Source organism: Notolabrus celidotus, chromosome 22, assembly GCF_009762535.1.
Source record: "Notolabrus celidotus isolate fNotCel1 chromosome 22, fNotCel1.pri, whole genome shotgun sequence".
NCBI lineage: Eukaryota > Metazoa > Chordata > Actinopteri > Labriformes > Labridae > Notolabrus > Notolabrus celidotus.
Window position 1 is genome coordinate 1,971,935 of NC_048293.1, and position 20,938 is coordinate 1,992,872.

Below are 20,938 nucleotides of genomic sequence, written 5' to 3' on the forward strand. Positions count from 1 at the left end.
CAGTTTCCATTAACAGCCTCAGTCATAGAAACCCAGGCTTTATTTTTTACTGTCATGGTGACTCCTGCTGACACGCTTCAGAAAAGTGTTGGCTTTCTTGCCTCAACCTCTGCAACAATCATCTCTATTTCTACCGAGGTGAAATTCAGCGTCTTGATGCATCGAATAGAAGACCCAGAAGTGCAGCAAGGGTGGTAGCGATTCCTAAGAAGGGGTGTTCTTATCAGGCTACTTGCATGTCCAATTAACATTACATCAAAACTTCACATCAGCCTTCTTAATTGTTGTAAATGACATTAATGTTCTTCCTTAACCAGTCCTGTAATGCTGCTGAAGCCCATACTTTGCTGAGGTTTGTTGTTGCTTCATATCTGTTTTCTTCAATTTGGTCGATGTCTCTTTCTCTCAGCTCTTTGTGTGTTTTAACATCCCTCGCTTCTTTCTGTGTTGTATTCCTCCTCTAATCTTCTGTCCACTGCTGGTGACTGGTCAGCATTTATTTGAGAAATTATTGTTTCCATTCCAAGTTGGTTTCACCATCATCTTTGAAACATGCCTTCCACACACATACCTCACCCACAACCGTGTTTCAAACACTGACACGCACTGTATGCCTGAATGCACGCACAGCACTTCTTTTCAGCTTTGAGGGACACACCCCTGTGAGCACATATTCAGGATAATGTATTATTAAATTTCCAGCCTCTTCAGGAAGGTGTCCTGCTGAGAGCTGTTTTGAGCTGCAGCAGAGAAGAATGTCATGTATGGATTTGTGGATGCCACAAATGATCAGTATTTGGAGTGAGGGAAATTAGTATCAGACAGAGGGTAAAGTCTACACACACACACACACACACACACACACACACACACACACACACACACAGCAGTGATCTCTGGTAATGTTGATTTGCCTTTCAGTCCAGCTCTTTTGTTTCAAATCTTCTCAAACAGGAAATAGATTTTACATTATTTCGTTCAGACATTCATGTTTCTCAGAGGATGAACCCTGATGTTTTGGTTAAAGTTCTGACTTTTCATCTGGTGTCACCAACTAGTCCAAATTTCCAATGCACTTCATGGTAGCACACCTCTGCTGCTTATTCCTGAATTCCAGCCAACATGCTAGCTGAAGCCACATTACATAATACATAAGCAAAGTAGATTTATAAATCTGAATAAAAACACTAGAAGGTGTGCACCTGGGTTGGTAACACACTTACATTAGCATGCTAACATGCCACAAATACTGTGCTAAACCCTCAAAGTGAGCATTTTAACAGGCTACGTATAAGCATGCTAACATTAGAGAACAAAGGACAACAAGTAGGCATACTTAGCCAAAATGTAAATATATATATTGGTGTCTATGTGGTCAATAAGTGACAAGTACAGAAATACAAACAAACAAAGACAAACCCCCATCATTTATTAGCTGCATCAAATAAATGTTGTCATTAGTTCCTCTTGAAAAACTCAGATACAACAGAAGCAAGTCCTGTCAGAAATTCACCACTACCTGGGACTCCTTTATAGATCTTACTCTCACTGTTCCTTTTTCACAATTACCAGTCCCTCCAGGATTTCACGGGATTTGTTTGTGATTGTTGCGTCCCAAAAAGCCTGAATTTGCGACAGCTTTATGAAAAAATTGCGGTGAAAGTTGCAATTTTTTTTTTCTTTTTTCCCCCCAATAACATCTCAGGGGCGAGTAAATACACTTAATTACAGTTGTTTTTAGAACACATTCTTGATGTGGCCACTGTGACTGTATTTTGATTCATTTGATTCTCAGAAAATTGCCATGAAAGGGCTGTATTGCACATTTACGACGGTCCCTGAATGCACCTCGCAGTGACAGAGGCACAGACAGTCAGTTCACGGCACTCTGAAACGAATCTGAATCTTTGATGACGAGGAGTTGATCAAAACTTACTGAATGTGTCTGATGTTTCACCAAACTGGATTAAATCAAGCTGTAGATGCAGAGCTTTTTACGGTAACCACGGCAAAAACGTCCCCCCGGTTGTGTTTTTGTCACTAACACACACCGGGAGGTAAAAATCATCAATGAAGATGAGACAGATGCATGGAGGTGAGGAGAGCTGGTTCATAAAGCACACCTGCTGCAGGTAGAGACCAAGCTAACACTGAGCCCCTCAAATAATTACTCTAGTATCTATAAATAGCAACGTTGTCATGGTCACTTGTCCTGCCTGCTGTCCTGCGTGTTTTGAAAAGTGCCGATCAAGTGAGGACTTACGTTTATGTTCCAAGGAAGTCAAATTGATGACAAAACTGATGACGTACAGGGGCTGAGATTAAGGTAATTGGTCAAATTTGCAGGAAAGTTGCGCTGATTGTATAAAATTGCAGGGCCGCGAAAAAATCGCGCTGATTGGTTGAATTTGCGTTGATAGTTGCGATCGCCAAATCGCAACTTCCTGGAGGGACTGAATTACCATAATGTTGAGTCTCCTGAAGCTTTTTGCTTTGTATTTTATGTGTGGGAATAAGAATTGAATTCTTATCCCCATGTCATTACACTCCTGTTTTTATTAATTAATTTATTTGTATTTATATCATTATTTGTCAATATATCATTATGTCCTACAGTGGCCCTACTGGGAAACAAGATAGATGGAATAACATCCAGAGAATTACAACACTTGATCACGTTAGCATTTCTATCTGTAAAACGGACAATTTTAATGAATTGGAAGGTAAGAAAGGCAAAATGTTTTGATATACAGTCATGGCCAAAAGTTTTGAGAATGACACAAATATTACATTTTCACAAAGTCTGCTGCTTCAGGGTTTTTAGGTGTTTTTGTCAGATGTTTCTATGGTATAATGAAATACAATTAGAAGCATTTCATAAGTATCAAAAGCTTTTATTGAGAATTACACAGAATTCATGCAATAAGTCAATATTTGCAGTGTTGACCCTTCTTTTTCAAGACCTCTGCAATTCTCCCTGGCATGCTGTCAATCAACTTCTGGACCAAATCCTGACTGATGGCAGTCCATTCTTGCATAATCAATTCTTAGAGTTTGTCAGAATTTGTGGGTTTTTGATTGTCCACCTGCCTCTTGAGGATTGACCACAAGTTCTCAATGGGATTAAGATCTGGGGAGTTTCCTGGCCAAGGGCCCAAAATCTTAATGTTTTGTTCCCCGAGCCATTTTGTTCTGACTTTTGCTTTATGGCAAGGTGCTCCATCATGCTGGAAAAGGCATTCTTCATCACCAAACTGCCCTTGGATGGTTGGGAGAAGTTGCTCTCGGAGGACGTTCTGGTACCATTCTTTATTCATGGCTGTGTTTTTAGGCAAGATTGTGAGAGAGCCCACTCCCTTGACCGAAAAGCAACCCCACACATGAATGGTCTCAGGATGCTTCACTGTTGGCAAGAGACAGGACTGATGGTAGCGCTCACCTCGTCTTCTCCGAACAAGCCTTCCTCCAGACGCCCCAAACAATCGGAAAGGGGATTCATCAGAGAAAATGACTTTACCCCAGTCCTCAGCAGTCCAGTCCCTGTACCTTCTGCAGAATATCAGTCTGTCCCTGATGTTTTTACTGGAGAGAAGTGGCTTCTTTGCTGCCCTCCTTGACACCAGGCCTTCCTCCAAAAGTCTTCGCCTCACTGTGCGTGCAGATGCACTCACACCTGCCTGCTGCCATTCCTGAGCAAGCTCTGCACTGGTGGTGGCCCGATCCCGCAGCTGTAACACCTTCAGGAGACGGTCCTGGCGCTTGCTGGACTTTCTTGGGCGCCCTGGAGCCTGTTTGGCAACAATTGAGCCTCTCTCCTTGAAGTTCTTGATAATTCGATAGATGGTTGACTGAGGTGCAATCTTACTCGCTGCTATAAACTTCCCTGTTAGGCCCTTTTTGTACAATGCAATGATGGCTGCACGTGTTTCCTTGCAGGTAACCATGGCTAACAGATGAGGAACAATGGTGTCATGCACCATCTTCCTTTTAAAGTGTCCAGTCACTCAATCATGACAGATTGATCGCCAGCCTTGTCCTCATCAACACCCACACCTGTGTTAATGTGTGTGACACCTGTGTGTCATTGAAATGATGTTAGCTGGTCCTTTTGTGGCAGGGCTGAAATGCAGTGGAAATGTGTTTTTGGTGATAAAGTTCATTTTCAAGGCAAAGAGGGACTTTGCAATTAATTGCAGTTGAGCTGATCACTCCTCATAACATTCTGGAGTATATGCAAATTACCATTATAAAAACTGAAACAGCAGACTTTGTGAAAATTAATAGTTGTGTCATTCTCAAAACTTTTGGCCATGACTGTAGACAGCTGGCTTAAAGATTATTTAGAACTGATATCTATGGAGCAAGCAGCATCAGCACTTGTAGATCCAGGCAGTGGCCACAGAGGCTCTTTGAATTTTATTTTATCAGTGATGGATAAAAGACCTTGATGGCTCCTATTGATACTTGACCTGAGTTTTAAACCCCATGAATTCTTGAATGAACATGAATGTATACATTTTATTTATTTATTTATTTTTCAATTTTCATTATCTATACACTGAACAATATTTACGCTCCACCCCTTGCTCCCATGTCTTGTCCTGTTGTAGGTTATCAAGTTTATTTGTTTGTATGTATATTTGTTTGTTTGTTTAGACCTTGTCCAGTCAGAGTTGTGTTGTTGTATTATAATTTTGTGTAATAAAAAAAAAAAAAAAATTGTATTTACTTTATTCTATGTATTTATTGTTATTGACAATTTTTTCATTTATTTTCTGCTATTATTATTATTATTATTATTATTATTATTATTATTATTATTATTATTATTATTAAAACAAAAATGTTTTTACCTTTATTTGTCATTTTCCTGTCTGTTTTACAACCTCCTGGGTGTCAGGTGGTTTGGGGGATGTTTGGGATGTACATATTTGTGTTTGTGTGTTTACATATCTGTTCAAAATTAAGAAAAAATTATAAATAAAAAAAGAAATACAAACAATTTGTCTCAAGTAGTAGTTTGCAGGGGTGCAACAATATGTGTATCTATATTAAACCGTTTGATACAGTGGTCACGGTTCGGTACGCCCTATGAACCGAACGATACACAATTTAATATTTATTTGATCAACTTCTGATGAGGCGCTCTGTGCTGAAAGTTCAGTGGATCTGCGCTGACTCCTCTGGGCTGCATTGTGGAGAGCAGGTCCACTGAACTGCGCACTCATCCCACATTCATTCAGTCCAAGCTGGTCACGTTTGTTTTAACTGTGCTTCATATGGAAATCTATATTTCACCATACGACAGTCTGCTGGGTTCATATGTTCACATATGTGTGTGTGAGCGCGCCCACACTAGAGGGAAGCACCAGTGTCCTCTTTGGTTGCAGAGCAGAGTTGTTCCATGGTCCTGTAGTGATGCTAGACCGGGTGATGTGGTTTTAAAGTGCAAACATGCATTACTTCTGGTCTTATACTGCATGCTGTGTAAGACTTCAGCCTGATACCGGACAGTGTTTTCCCTGCAGTTATATGGGGGGGGCGCACCAGCCGGGTCCTGCCCCCCCTTGGAAGTCAAAGCAGAAGTGATTTAAGGTTCCCTCTCTCATAGATCAGGTCTAAACCTTGTTCTTTTATTTAACAGACTAAATATCCTAATATGTCATTTACATGACGGGATGTCATTTCTGTCTCTACATGGTCACGCGTTCACAATTCTCCTCTGCTCTCTGTATCGCAGACAGACACAGACACACACACACATACATACACACACACACAACAGCAGAGCATGTGTCAGGTATAGCTGCCCCTGATACATTTAATTTCATTTAAAATCTGTGCTTTTGAGCTGAAACAAATGTTGGTAATTTTAATAAACTCCAAGTAAAAAAAGACATGGACATTTCTCTTTTTCTGTATCGAAAACGTATCGAACCGTGACAAAAATGTATCTAACCAAACCAAACCGTGAATTCTGTGTATCGTTGCACCCCTAATAGTTTGGTCACACTTGGATCTTCCTTACTTTAACTCACTGTAGCAGGTATGTCTATCAAAATGCTACGTCAGCAGCTGACCCATCTCTACAGATAAGCAGGTGATAGAAGATGGTAACAGGCTTTTCTCAGGCTGTGGAGAGACCCACTAATTACTGTGATTGTGTAACAAGTGTGCTAATTGTTTCCATAGCCTGTGGACGCCCTGTTTTGTGAGCTAACACTTAGCCTGCAGCTTTTATTTAGCCTTCTTTTACGACATGCCAGCTAGCCTGTGGTTACGTTTTGCTTTCTATTTTTAGTCCTGGAAAGTTGGAGCTAACCCAGCCGCCAAACAAGGCTGCAGCCTACTTTAGATGGTACCAGAGTGTGGACTAAATGCCCCGAAGGCCTTGGATTAATATAGAATGTCCCAGAAGGTCTTCAGCTTCAGGCTCAGTGTGAGAACTGTGCAAACTTCTTATCATCTGCCAGCACTTTGTGTTCTTTCAGGATATGATAAGAGGTAGCAGCACATTGAGAGAAACATCTTCAAGGTGATTCTGCCCAGCAACTTGTGACTGATTTTTGTGCAAACCCAATGAAATATTATCACGCCCTTTGTAATACGATCACGCCTATGCTTTCAATAAAACAGCTGAGCAACAGAGGAGACTTTGAAGATGATCGACCACGCTTTGTGGTGAACATTGGATCAGTCTTCCCTTTTGCAAAAGCGAGCTAATAGCTGAAAAAGTTGTCCGTGTGTTCCTTGACTCTGCTGTGACGATTCTTGGACCTGACATTTCTTGGTGCCGTGACCCGGATCCCAACATACCCATTTCCTGACTTGAGGAGGAGACCAGCTGAAGCCCGTCGACGGCCAGCCTGCATAGGACAGAGCTGAATCAAAGCCCTGGGAGGTGATGTTCCCCGCCAGGCCGGCAATTAGGAGTCTCCTCCACTCGACAGGACTGGATTGACGGGATCCGAAGCGTCCACAGGAGTCAACGAAACCGGACGGGAAATACTCAAAGTGAGTATATGACACATAAAGTGATGTGTGAAAAAAGGCGAGAAGTTAGCCTCCTGAGTTCAGAGTAAACTCGGATGATTTAAAAAAAAGGTATCCTAAGTACAAATAAACTTGGAAGATTTAGCTAAATAAAAGGTATCCTAAGTTTACAAATAAACTTGGAAGATTTAGACAATACAAGGTCTAAATAAAAGGTATCCTAAGTTTAGAAATAAACTTGGAAGATTTAGACGATACAAGGTCTAAATAAAAGGTATCCTAAGTTCAGAGTAACTTGGAAGATTTAGCTAAATAAAAGGTATCCTAAGTTTAAAAGTAAAACTTGGAAGATTTAGACGAGACAAAGTCTAAATAGTGATCACTTGTATGTATGTGTGTGTGAGAGTTGAGACATGAATGCTACGTTTTGCAAATGAAGCAGCAGTACTGATGGAAACCTAACGGTGATAACATAAATCAGTAGTCTGTTGAAGTAGTTTGCAGAACCTCTGGATTAAGCAAACACATTGTCATAATGGGAAACTGTTGCAGTTGTTGTGGCTGTTGTAAATCCTCCAAGGGCCCGGAGGTAACAGGAGATCAGAAGTATATGCTGCATGTAGATGAAAAAAGGCATAGCAGGACATATGAATAAATAGGAAAACTAAATATGGAGTTTCTGGAAAGTTAAAAGTTGAAGATTTAGAGGATGTTGTCAGAAAGTTACAGGTTAGTGTGGCCACAAAGAAGGGAAACGCAAAGAAAAAAAAGGAGAAAGAGCTCGCGGCAGCTAAAGTGTGGCTCACAGAAAGTCACAAAAGGAGGAAAGGGATTAGAAAAGGAAAAGGGACCAGAGTAATGTTTGTGAGACAGGAGGATAATGAAGGACAAGGGAGACGTAGAAGACGCCAGCAGATAGCTGACCCTGGGCCTCCTCCTGGTCCAGCAATTCAGCCAGAAGGCCAGGGTTTACTCCCACCAGCGCAGGCCCCAGAGGGAGCTGCGGGGGGTGCTCAGGCCCCAGTGCCCACTACACCTCCCCCTCGATTACCTAATGCACAGAGAATGTACCCAGATCTGACCCAAAACAATCAAGGCATGAATCTCAGAGACCGTGGCACGATACACCCACCAGATAAATATTCGCCTTGGAAACATAATCCTAATATTGCAGAGCAATTTCCCTTAGTACAGGTACCAAACCCTGCTGCAGATGAACATGACGCCAACCAGCCTAGGTTCCTCTATGTGTTCAGACCCTGGACTTTAGAGGAAGCAGAAAAAGCAGTGAAAGGGTTAACATCACCAGATGAAGATGTAGAAGTGTGGGCAGTTGATTTCATGCAACTCCTAAATTCTTATCGCCTAAATGGCCATGAAACAGGACAAGCCTTTCAGTCCTCTCTTGGGAAAAATTGGGGGAGGGTTCAAGGGAATTATACGGGAAGAAAAGCTCAAGGACAAATTTTTCCTTATCTAGACGCAGGCCCTCTGCCCGACGGAGAGTACAAAGCAGCAGTAGATGGAGTGTTGGCTAGAGCTAGATTAGCACTGATGCATAGAGCAAACTATGTGACCCTCTCTGGTGTTAAACAAAAAGCCGGAGAACCTGTTGATGAGTTTAGAAACAGATTTGAAAAAGAATTTCGTGTACATAGTGGTATTCCACATGATCTAGCCCCAGCAGGACCCTACCAGCAACAGTTAAAAAACATGCTGCTAAACAATTTCTTACCAGACATTTCGTACTGGGTGAGAAAGCATGACATAGAGCATGAAACACATAGCCCAGACCAAATCATTCAGTATGCTCGTCATGCAGAGAAATTTCTGAACAAACAAAGAAAGAAGGGTCCCACTGATGATGGAGGTGTGTTTTTAACAGATGCAGATGTTCATTGGGAAAGTGAACAAAATGAGATATATTACCAAGGAGGTCGTCGCCCTCCCAACCTTGACCACAACAGAAGTAGGGGAGAATATCGCGGGATGGGACGGGGTGGTTACCAAAACAGAGATCAAATACCAAGAAAAGCTTTTCCAACACACATAGGTACCAATCTGGACCTGTTATCTCTACTCAGACGGGAAATCAACCGCGGTATTTTCTGTTGAATTACCTTTGAATGTGAGATCACTATTCTGGTTACCTACAGACCCTCATCTCTCTCTCCCCAAAGCCACAGAACTAAAATGGCGAGATTCAGGCCCCATAGCTAAAAAGGGAAACAACGCTGAAGACTTTGGGAGGGTGGGAGATGACGGATGGGCATACAGTCCAAGCACTGGGTTGTACCGGAAACGTATAACCTGCTGCATGAAAATGATTCCTGGAGTACACGAACTCCCACTCCAGTGACAATCAAAGATTTTTCTCTCTAAAAAAAAAAAAAATCATGGATAAAACTAGGTGCACAAGAAAAAGAAAATATCTACCATTTGGAAAACAAACCCATCCTACCCCGCTCGCTCTTCAAAGCAGCAGCTATAATGAGCCATGGGCCTTGCCATGTCTCAACAGGAGGGATGGTATCAATAATAAACAGACACTTTTATACCATAGGATTTAACACCTTTTCAAAAAATTTCTGCAGAGCATGTGAAGTTTGTATGAAACACAATCCACAAGGGAATTTGAGACCAAAAAGGGGAAAAATTCCCAAATCACAATACCCGTTTCAAACACTCCATATGGATTTCATTGAGCTAAATTGGAATGGTCCCTATAAGTACTGTTTGGTACTGATCGATGCTTTCTCCAAATGGGTAGAAATAATACCAGCAAAGAATGCAGACTCTTTGACAGTTGCAAAAGCAATTTGCAAGAACATTGTTCCATGTTATGGAATTCCTGAGACCATTTATAGCGACAATGGTCCACATTTTGTAAATAGTGTTGTAAATAAAATGGCAGAAAACCTGAAAATAAACCTGAAACATCACTGTGCTTACCACCCCCAGAGTGCAGGGTTAGTGGAGAGAACAAATGGCACAGTAAAAGGCAGACTGAAAAAATGCATGGAAGAGACAGGCCGCCCTTGGCCAGAATGTTTAGACCTAGTGAAACTATACAGTATGTGAGAATAGTTCCCACAGATAAAGGTCTGAGCCCATTTGAGATCTTGTATGGAAGATCATATAGACTACCTATCTATACAGAAGATGTAGATAAGTCACAAGAAGAACATACCTTGGCAGACTACATGAGAAAAGTCATCACAGATAAAACTGTTACTGAAGCAAATTTACTGCCTCCTGATTCTTTTCTCCCACAGGCCTGGAAGACCGTGAAGCCGGGAGATTGGGTGTTCGTTAAGGTCATCAAAAGGAAGTGTTGGTCCAGCCCAAGGTGGGACAGGCCATACCAGGTGCTCCTGACAACACCCACCGCAGTAAAGATCGCTGGAAGACCCAGTTGGATTCACCTCAGCCACTGTAAGCTGCAGAGAGTGCTGGAGCCTCCGGACGAGTAGGGGGAAAGTCAACCTACAAAGGGGGGTTACTTTATAGTGGTGATTCGTCTCAATGGTTGTGAAGAAAACAACAGATCCCTACTCAATTAGACGGAGCGCTTCTGGTGGCTCTGCAGTGTAGCAGCAATGTCCCCGGCAACTGAGACGGACCAGCGGAGGCGCTGTCGTCGTCAGTGTGCTGAAGGATGCCGTGCTGTAGCTGTCGTGATCATTTTCCTATTTGGAGGAACAGTTTGGTGGCTCCTACAAGATGTAAAATGATCAGTTGAAAAGAGAGCCAATCCAGTCATTCCCCATTCTTATGCAGTAAATGAATGGTGGAAGTATGCAAATTACACTGCAAAGAATCAGAACATGTCTAACTGCTATGTGTGTACCCATCTACCTAGCTCCGGAGTGAATGCAGGATTTTGGCCATACAACGTGTCCAGCAACAAGACCCTCTGCCTCATGGGACTGAGCACGCACCCTGGAAACACCAGCCTATCTCAAGCTAACTACAGTGTACCGATGAACCATGCCCAAGTCCAGCAGGGTAAGGTACTAACTGGTTTCAACTGTTCTGCTGTAAGAGATGTCCTCGACTGGCCACAGACAGAAAACCCTTAATCGGTGCCAGGTGTGGTCTACATTCATCACCTGGACAAAGGAAGTTTCCCTTGGTGTGTGGTCGGAAATGGAAGTGAAGAACTAGGTATCACACCCTCACATCTGTGCAATCAGATTGTTTCATTCTGTCCTATGACTAATTACACTGCCTGCAACAAATGTGTGATGGCTGCTAAACTGTTTAACAAATTCTACCTGCCTGTTCAATGCCTGTTGGAAGAATCAGACAGCAGGACAATGTTAGTTGAAACAGACAGACAAGATCACCCACCCTGATGGTGGAGCCATATACCGGGCTCTACAGAATCTCACTGCCCTACAAAGGTATGTTGAGGATCACACCCCGGGAGCCTCGACCACGGGACTGTTGGACTGGTTGACACAGGGCTCCTGGTGGCAAGTATTATTGAAAACTGTTACACCCCTTCTGATCATTTTGGCATTATTTTTTGTACTGTTTATGTGTGTTTTACCATGTCTTCGCAGTATGGTTATGCGCACTGTGAGTGCTTCTTTCCTTCAATATCAGATGCTGGTACAGAATCACAGCTATGTTCCACTGAATGTTAACAATGTTGACAAGTATGATGACCTGATCCTTATGATGAGGATACTGTGTAAAAGAGACATGCATAATGATGTTCATGTTGAAAATGTGAAGAGCAAGTAACATGGTACTGATGAAAATGCTGTCAAATGATAAACAGGAGGGAAATGTGAGAACTGTGCAAACTTCTTATCATCTGCCAGCACTTTGTGTTCTTTCAGGATATGATAAGAGGTAGCAGCACATTGAGAGAAACATCTTCAAGGTGATTCTGCCCAGCAACTTGTGACTGATTTTTGTGCAAACCCAATGAAATATTATCACGCCCTTTGTAATACGATCACGCCTATGCTTTCAATAAAACAGCTGAGCAACAGAGGAGACTTTGAAGATGATCGACCACGCTTTGTGGTGAACATTGGATCAGTCTTCCCTTTTGCAAAAGCGAGCTAATAGCTGAAAAAGTTGTCCGTGTGTTCCTTGACTCTGCTGTGACGATTCTTGGACCTGACACTCAGTGTGACAGACACAAATATAGAAACAAAAGTTGCTGAACTAAATCTGGTACATTTATTTACTTTTATGTATTTATTCGTATTGTTAATAAAATGATGTTAACACTAATGTAGGCCTGTATTATGTGTTGGTACAGAGCTAGGATATATTTAAAATAACAGAAGCCTTATAGAGCAGTAGATACATAGGTTTTAAGTGCAGCTAAGAAAACACAGAAGTCCTCTTGGTGTTTGTGTGTTTATGTGTGTGTTATAAAAACACTTTATATAGCATCATGAAGAGAAACAGTGTGTTTTTTTGGTTAGTGATGCTACTTTTAAGACTGAAAAATACACTTATACAGACATATATTCATCCATATATGTATTTCTATATTTCCTCCCCTGGTTGTTATTTTAATAACATTACGCCTATTTTAAAATCTTTACATTGGCTGCCTGTTGCTTTTCGTATTGATTTTAAAATTATTTTACTAGTTTTTAAGGCACTGCATGGCCTTGCACCAGACTACATCTCAGAGATGCTTTTAGTATATAAACCAGGTAGGTCTCTCAGATCCTCCGGCTCCTCTCTTTTAGCTGTTCTTAAGAGCAGAACTAAAACATTTGGTGACGCTGCTTTCAGCCACTACGCTCCCAAACTATGGAACAGCCTTCCGGAGGATCTGAGAGGAGCTGATGGAGATATTGAGACTTTTAAACGTAAACTAAAAACACATTTATTCAGTCTGGCTTTTATGTAGGGTTTAACAATTTTATTACCTACCTTTTACTATAATACTGATTTAAATGTTGCTTTATTATTTTAGTAATTTTAACTGTTATCTTATTCTATTTTTATGTATTTATTCATTCATTTATTTAATGTTATTTATCTACTCAGTTTTATTGATATTTTTCAGCCTTAGTTTTATTTTTCAACTCTTATCCTTACCTTTTAAATATATTTATTTTAACTATTTTTATTCTTAATTTTGATGCTTTAACTTATTTTAATTACACATATTTTATTTTGGTGTGCATTAGTCTCTATTTTATTTTATTTTGATGTTGTTCTTATTTTTAATTTGTATTTTCATTAGTTTTATTATTATCATTATTATTATCTTCCACTAAAATGTCTTAGCATTGTTTCATTTCTGCTTCTTTCTTGTTTTCAATCGCTGTAAAGCACTTTGGTTTGCATTTTATTTGTATGAAAGGTGCTCTATAAATAAAGCTTGATTGATTGATTGATTGAATAATGTACATTTATTTGTCTCCCTTGAGTTTGTGGCTGAAGGAGGCTCTTCAATTATTTACATGGGAACAATACATGAACACTGTAAGGATGCTAAAACTCATCAACTCTTTGAAAAGACCCAAGTCTATTCAAGCAGTAGGTTTTACTTTGTAATCAATTTTTGTTGTTGTGAAATAGAAAGTATCTAAAAATAAAGTATGGGTATGGAGTGCTAGACTGACTCTTTGTTAAAGGTGACATATCATGCAAAATTGACTTTTTAATGGTTCTCTACCTGAAATATGTGACCCTGGCATGTCTACAAACCCCCCGAGAATGAAAAAAATCCATTCTGCCCCTGTTCTGATTTCTCCACCTTTCTGTAAATGTGTGTGAAACCAGCCGTTTCAGACTTCAGTGTTTTTGTTACGTAACAACAATATCCGGTCTGTCACGGAGTCAGAGCTCGGAGCTTGTTCAGCCCATAGACTGTATAAAATAATACTGAATCCCTCCTCCGTTTTTCATTACCTGCACACGTGTGCTAACAAGGAGCTTAGGAGGGAGGCATGCTAGTTGTAGGCTGTCTTAATAAACACAGAGGTCGGTTTTACTCCCCACGTCTGCAGATTTGAAGATCTAGTGGATGATTTTTATTTATCATGGATAAGTGCTAGCGCTAGTTAGCATAGCTACATAGCTACATGTCATAGCTGTAGCTGTGTACCAAGACACACGTCAACATACTGACAAATAAAACAACAAGAAACACTAAATCTGTGACCAATCCTTCAGAAAGGTCCTGCTGCCTTTCTGGCAGAGGTCGGTTTTACTCCCACGTCTGCAGATTTGAAGATCTAGTGGATGATTTTTATTTATCATGGATAAGTGCTAGCGCTAATTGGCATAGCCACATAGCTACATGTTCATAGCTGTAGCTGTAGCTGTAGCTGTGTACCAAGACACATGTCGACATACTGACAAATAAAACAACAAGAAACACTAAATCTGTGACCAATCCTTCAGAAAGGTCCCGCTGCCTTTCTGGTAGAGGTCGGTTTTACTCCCCACGTCTGCAGATTTAAAGATCTAGTGGATGATTTTTATTTGTCATGGATAAGTGCTAGCGCTAGTTAGCATAGCCACATAGCTACATGTTCGTAGCTGTGTACCAAGACACACGTCTACATACTGATAAATAAAACAACAAGAAACACTAAATCTGTGACCAATCGTTCAGAAAGGTTCTGCTACAGGCGCCTCTCCGTCAGGATCAGATTCAGAGGGTTGAAGTAACGTGATCTCTGAGCAGCCGTGTATATTCAGCCAACATGTTAACATTAGATCAACGTGCTGGACAGCCGAGGCACATCCACTTCCTGAGGGGGCGTGGTCAGAGAGAAAACAGAGTGTTCTGAGCAGGACTGAAGAAGAGGGCTTTTCAGGCATGCCAAAATCTGATTTCAAAGTGTTTTTTTGAGCATAAACTTTAAAGACATGTTTTGGGGACCTCTTAGACCAATATATATTGATGAAAAAAGCGTGATATGTCCCCTTTAACATACTGATAAAAGAACTGAAACCCACAGAGGAAAAAAGATCCACTGCACACATCGATCGAGGAGAAAACAATTAAAAGAGATCAATGAAGGCTGCATTTCAATGTATAGGTTATCTACAGTACACAGGCACACCCACTGATGTAAATCTGGGCCTGATACATGTAAACATCCTGCATCTGAGCATGAGGGAAGAGCTTCTTCACTGCAGAAACTACCTCCTCACGGCGATCAATTAATTATCATGTTAGCTTTGTTCCGCTGCGAGTGTGCAGAGTGAGGATGGAGCTTTTGGGAAGTTCTGCCCTGAGTGAGCCACTAACCAGCGGCCTGTTAAGAAGAGCTTCTGACAACACACGGATTACAACATCAGCAGCAGCAGCATCAGTGTGGTGTGAGGGCGAGAAAGTGCACGCACAAACGAAAACACTGAAGGAAGAAGAGAAAAGACCATCCACAGAGCACTGCAATTACTGTCAGTTCCTCTATCTAACCTTTCATTTTCAGACAATTTTCTCACATTCTACTTTTTTCAGATTGTTCTCTAAAAGTTTTTATCAGAAAGTGTGAGCTGTTTTCCATCGGCTGTTTCTGTGTTTTCTTCTTCCTTCTCATAATTTTCATCCTTAGTGGCTAAAACTTTATATTCTGTCTAAATGTTCACAGATGTTAAAATTCAGTGGCCTGTTGCACCAGCTCTGTACAAGCTGTGTCGGTAACACTTCATATTAACTACACACTTTTAAGCATTAATTAAGCATTAATTAATAATTAACTCATCATCTGTTAAGCATTGTTCATACATTAATACTCATTTATATATCATGTAGAAACACAGTTATAAATGTTTTATTATTCATGAATATGACTCTCTATAATGTGTTAACTAACTCTTTGTTCATACTTTACAAATGATGGATTCACCAAATACAAATGAGCTATTATAGTCATTATAAAGCAGTTATAAACACATTTACAGGTTATGATTCTAACATTTAGTAAGGGTTAGTGAACACCTTATTACATAGCAAATTAGGATTAATTAAGGTAGTCACAAAGGACTTATAAGCTGCTTGTTCATGGTTTTGTGAGCTGATCTAAAGTGAGGACTTGTTATGCTTTACAAAGAATTCATTAATGAGATTTAAGACCAGCAGCACCTTAAAACACAGAATCCAAGTTATTGTTCAGTTTTGCAGCTGCATTTTAACTTGAGTTTATTCATCTGAATGAATGAAGAACTTCTCCTCTTGTCTCTCCTCTCTCCAGCTCACACACTCTACACCTCTCCTGATGCCTTCACTGACCGTCAACACTGTAGGAATTAAGAACATCTACACTGAACACGTTTAACAAACAGTAGAGTTGTTACAGTATTATATATGTGTTATAACTTTTCTCCTGATATCATGTCACCAGTACAACTGGATAATGCTAGCATGATAGTTGTGAGTACTAACAGCAGCCATGTTTGTTTGTGTTTTTAACTTTCACTATGAGAATGTTTTGGTGAGGACCGGTTTTGAATCAGTCACCATCATATGGTCGAGAATCAGCGGTGCTTGTGCATGTGAGCGGGGGGGCGTCGTTTTGGAGGAGCTCCGAGGGAGGAGGGGAGGGGTTAGACGGAGTCATGAGGAAAAGCTACATTCAAATTCATGCTGGTTTTCTGAGACTACCAACCCTAGCTTTAACAGAAAAAGACGAGAAAAAAAACAAAAACGGCTCCCAGTCAGGAGCCGGCTCCCATCGCTCACTTCAAAGAGACGGATCGTTCGCAACCGACACATCACTACCATACATTGAAACAAGTTGGTTTGCTTTGTGGTGTCATTCTTTGGTGGCAACATGAACTTATCGGACACCTGGTGCAAAGCATTTTGGCGTGGAAGTGTCCTCGCTGTTTTTTGCCTTTCACACATGTTGTTTTTAGGCTCTCTCACTTTGTGTGAATAGCAATTATACTTGCGCACACCTTAGTGCCCATGGGTGAGCTGTTCTTAAAATGAGATGTGGTCAGGCACAAAGTTGGCACGTTGCTATCTTGAGAAAGCAGAAAGTCTGAAGTCAGTGGCGTAGTACTTTCCTGATATTCACAGGATGCATTAGTGAGAGTAAGATAGGAATAAGAGTTCACATTGCACATTCCTTTTCCTTTTACACACAGACACACACACACGCACACACACACACACACAGACACGCTCCCACTCATAATAAGATATCAGTGTTTTTGCTGATAACAGTGAAATTGAGTATTTTGTTGTACAGACACAACTATGTTTTCCCTCGTCTCCATACATCATGATAATACCTTTTGTATGTTGCTGATCTTAGGATGCCAGAAGATGGGGACACTGTATCCACTATCTCCTCACACACCTGTTCACCTCAGCCTGCATGGGCACAAGACTCCAGCCTGACGTCACCAAGCTCTTATGCAAGCTCTCTCAAATACATGCAGAAACACATGCACCACTCAAACATGACTACGCTTCTTTCTTTAACTTTACAATTAGGGATGGGCGATATTATCGGCCCTCTGATATTATCAGCCGTTAGTGATTTAAAAATGTAATAACAGGAATTATCAGTATCGGGTTTTTATAACCAATGTTTGTTCAGTAGGCTTTAGCAATTCCGAGCCTGCATGAACGCAGCATGGGATGTTTACAGGCGCGCGCTTGATGACGTATAACAACAACAACAACACCATCTAACAAGCTTGCTCGCCCGGTGCATGAGATGTCCAGGGTTTGGAACTATTTCCAAGTGTCACCTACGAATCGTACATTTGCAATTTGCAATGACTACACAGCGTTGGTTATTTAATACATCAAATTTGATCTCCCATCTCAAGAAGAGTCTTTCTTGTTTTTATTTGCACTGTTTTTAAAGAGAGCAGGGCGATGGAGCCCAGTTTATAATTGAATGATTGGATTATTTGCCAAGTTTTGGCCACTTCCTCATTCATTGAACTTGGAATAAAAGAGGACTATGTTTGTTCACTACTCTGGACTGAAGATATGCATCTTCCTTGCTTTTATATTGTCTGTAGTGTTGTTTGAGGCAAAATGTTTCTCTGTAAAATAATAAATATGGCAGTGCCATATTGGATCTTTTTTCCATAACTTAAGCTGAAGTTGTTCTCTTATTTTGCACAAACAATGTGTACATTTGGAAAGCCATGTTGCATTTATGTATGCATCCAGTGGGGCATAACAATACAATTAGGCATAATGTGTTAATTCCACAATAGGAGATATGTTATGTCGTTACCAAACAGTTTTGGTGTAAAAAGCCTGAATACACTGCATGCACAATTATTAGGTAAGTTGCATTTTTGTGAATATTTCAAAAACTATATCAACAGTTGTTTCCAAATGTGTCAAGAAGTCAGATATTGAATGTATTTTTAAATAAATGCACAATCTGCAGAAATTAGTGTGCCAAATTATTATGCAAGTTGGTGATACGAGCATATAACTTGTGAAAATTAAAAACTAGGCACCATTTTAAACGTTCTATTGATTGAAAATAATAATATTTACTACAACTGTTTTCAAACTTCAACAAAAACAACAGTTTTCTTTACATTTGTATATAAAATAAAACTGTTAATGTCTTTGAAACATTTCAAATCTAAAGTGTTTCTCTAATGTCCAATATAACCTCCTTTTCTTTCAGTGAGGGTCAGAGGTCACTGTAAACTGATTTAGTTTCTGATGACTTCTCTGATGACTCTGTGAGCTGTACCTTGTATGTCTTTCCAAAGATGCTCTTTGAGCTGTATTTCTCACCATCATTGTAAATTATCTTCTTCAGTATTGACCACAAGTTCTCAGTTGGGTTGAGATCAGGTGGGCAGGCAGGCCAGTTCTTGAGGCGATCCTCTTTAAAGCCCTGAGATGCCGTCCTGTCCTGGGAATAACGTGAGGCATGTGACGGTGCATTGTGCTCATGCATGAACACTAGCATCTTTTTCACTTTAGCTGAATGTCTTTTCCTCCATGCAGGAAAATACAAAAGAGGAACATCTCATGAACTGGCCTGCCTGCTCACCTGATCTCAACCTGACTGAGAACTTGTGGTCAATAATAAAGAAGATCATTTACAGTAATGGTGAGAAATACAGCTCAAAGAGCCTCTTTGGAAAGACATACAAGGTACAGCTCACAGAGTCAGCAGAGAAGTCATCAGAAACTAAATCAGTTTACAGTGACCTCTGACCCTCACTGAAAGAAAAGGAGGTTATATTGGACATTAGAGAAACACTTTAGATTTGAAATGTTTTAAAGACTTTAACAGTTTTATTTTGTAACAAATGTAAAGAAAACTGTTGTTTTTGTTGAAGTTTGAAAACAGTTGTAGTAAATATTATTATTCTCAATCAATAGAACATTTAAAACGGTGCCTAGTTCTTAATTTTCACAAGTTATATGCTCTTATCACCAACTTGCATAATAATTTGGCACGCTCATTTCTGCAGATTGTGCATTTATTTAAAAATACAGCCAACGTAATTTGAAAAGCATCATTTTAACCACACAGTTGAAGAAATACATTCACTATCTGACTTCTTGACAAATTTGAAAACGACTGTTGATATAGTTTTTGAAATATTCACAAAAATGCAACTTACCTAATAATTGTACACACAGTGTATATCGGTACCGGCTGATATCGGTATCGGAAATTAAGAGTTGGACAATATCAGAATATCGGATATCGGCAGAAAAGCCAATATCGAGCATCCCTATTTACAATCCCTTATATAACTCTCATTAGCACTGACCACGATGCCCCCAGATATCAAGGAAGACTGCACAGGTCGTTACCATGACATCCTGTCCAATGCTACCAGTGTGTCCTGATCTTTAAAGAATTAATGAAGCTATGCTGCTGTGCCTCGTGCATAAATGTACACACGTCTGTGAATTTGGAAAGTCAGCCATTCAAAATCCACTGTCAGATTTAATAAGTGAGGAAAAATGGTACATTTACTGTGTTTTTGTTTTTTTAATGAAAAGAACAACTGTTGTCCTTCAATGGAACACATGAATAAACACAATCTGAAAATATTGGGTGAAGTAGCAAAGCCTTGACAGCGTGTTGAATACAAAACTTGTGTAAATGCACAAAGTAACCCTCTTCTGAATGCACAAAATATCTCCTTCCCTTCCTGTCTTAATACTTTTGAAAAACTCGACCCTTAGTGGTCACTGTGTTCATTTTTACTATGCTTAGACAACACGCACACACACACACACAAGCTTCTGCTCAGTGAATCTGCTTCAGTGCATAAAATGAAGTGTTACTGGAGCACACACACACACACACACACACACACACTTTGCCTTTTATTGTCCGTCACATGAATAATCCAATAGCGGGCTGGTAAAAGCGTCCCAGTCTGCAGGGTTTAGCCCTGAAGTCTGTCCCTCCCAGCACACAAGCTGTCCTAAAAACAAAGTGCAGCCAGTGAAGCCTCCCAGCAGACGCCTTAACAGCCCCTCCTCGTCCAAATACACAGTTCCAAGGCCTGTTCATTTGTTTGTTTAGGTTTGTAAAACTCTGCAGAAGAAACTCTTAACCCCCAAAGATTAAACGCTGGGGGTGAACCGCAGCCATGTTCCTCCTGGTGTGTATTCAGATTAGATCTTCAGTTGTTATCTGCTGGTTCAGTAGGTAAGCATGTGGAAAAGCCAGGAGATTGGCAGGGATGGCAGCCACAATGGCCTCGGGCCAAGGGGAAACTTTTATCATAGTGATGATAAGGCAGGGATATATTGGTGATGATAGCCTGAAAACTTACGAAAGATAATTATTCCCACATTTAAATACCATGAAACCTCATATAATCTCTTCATAAGCTTAGATCTGTGAATATACTGTCAAAGATAACATAAATTAAGGGAACATGAGAGCTTGTGGGTCTCAGTATTTTGATGCCTTACTGTAGGTGAACTCTTCCACAGAGCACATACTTCCTTGCTTTCAGAATAACTTGGTGAACAATA

The 20,938-nt window shown here is 40.4% G+C and overlaps 2 protein-coding genes and 1 long non-coding RNA gene across 3 annotated transcripts in view; 2 read left to right on the plus strand and 1 right to left on the minus strand.

The window, feature by feature from the left end:
- Window positions 1–20,938, minus strand: part of kcnh5b (potassium voltage-gated channel, subfamily H (eag-related), member 5b) — a 307,105-nt gene that overhangs the window by 54,332 nt on the left and 231,835 nt on the right. The window lies entirely within an intron of this gene.
- LOC117806409 lies at window positions 6,445–12,086 on the plus strand. The gene is made up of 2 exons (XR_004629665.1): window positions 6,445–7,014; window positions 10,269–12,086. It is a non-coding gene; the product is annotated as an uncharacterized LOC117806409 (long non-coding RNA).
- LOC117806408 lies at window positions 6,664–12,086 on the plus strand. The gene is made up of 2 exons (XM_034675342.1): window positions 6,664–9,035; window positions 9,084–12,086. The coding sequence occupies exons 1-2, from the start codon at window positions 7,852–7,854 to the stop codon at window positions 9,106–9,108; spliced, it is 1,209 nt and encodes a 402-aa protein (XP_034531233.1). The 5' UTR covers window positions 6,664–7,851; the 3' UTR covers window positions 9,109–12,086.

Excerpts from the sequence above, each read along its gene's own strand:
- LOC117806408 (XM_034675342.1), top strand. The coding sequence starts at position 7,852 with ATGTTTGTGAGACAGGAGGATAATGAAGGACAAGGGAGACGTAGAAGA. Across the intron at positions 9,036-9,083 it reads ATACCAAGAAAAGCTTTTCC|AATCAACCGCGGTATTTTCT; the intron begins AACACACATAGG and ends ACTCAGACGGGA.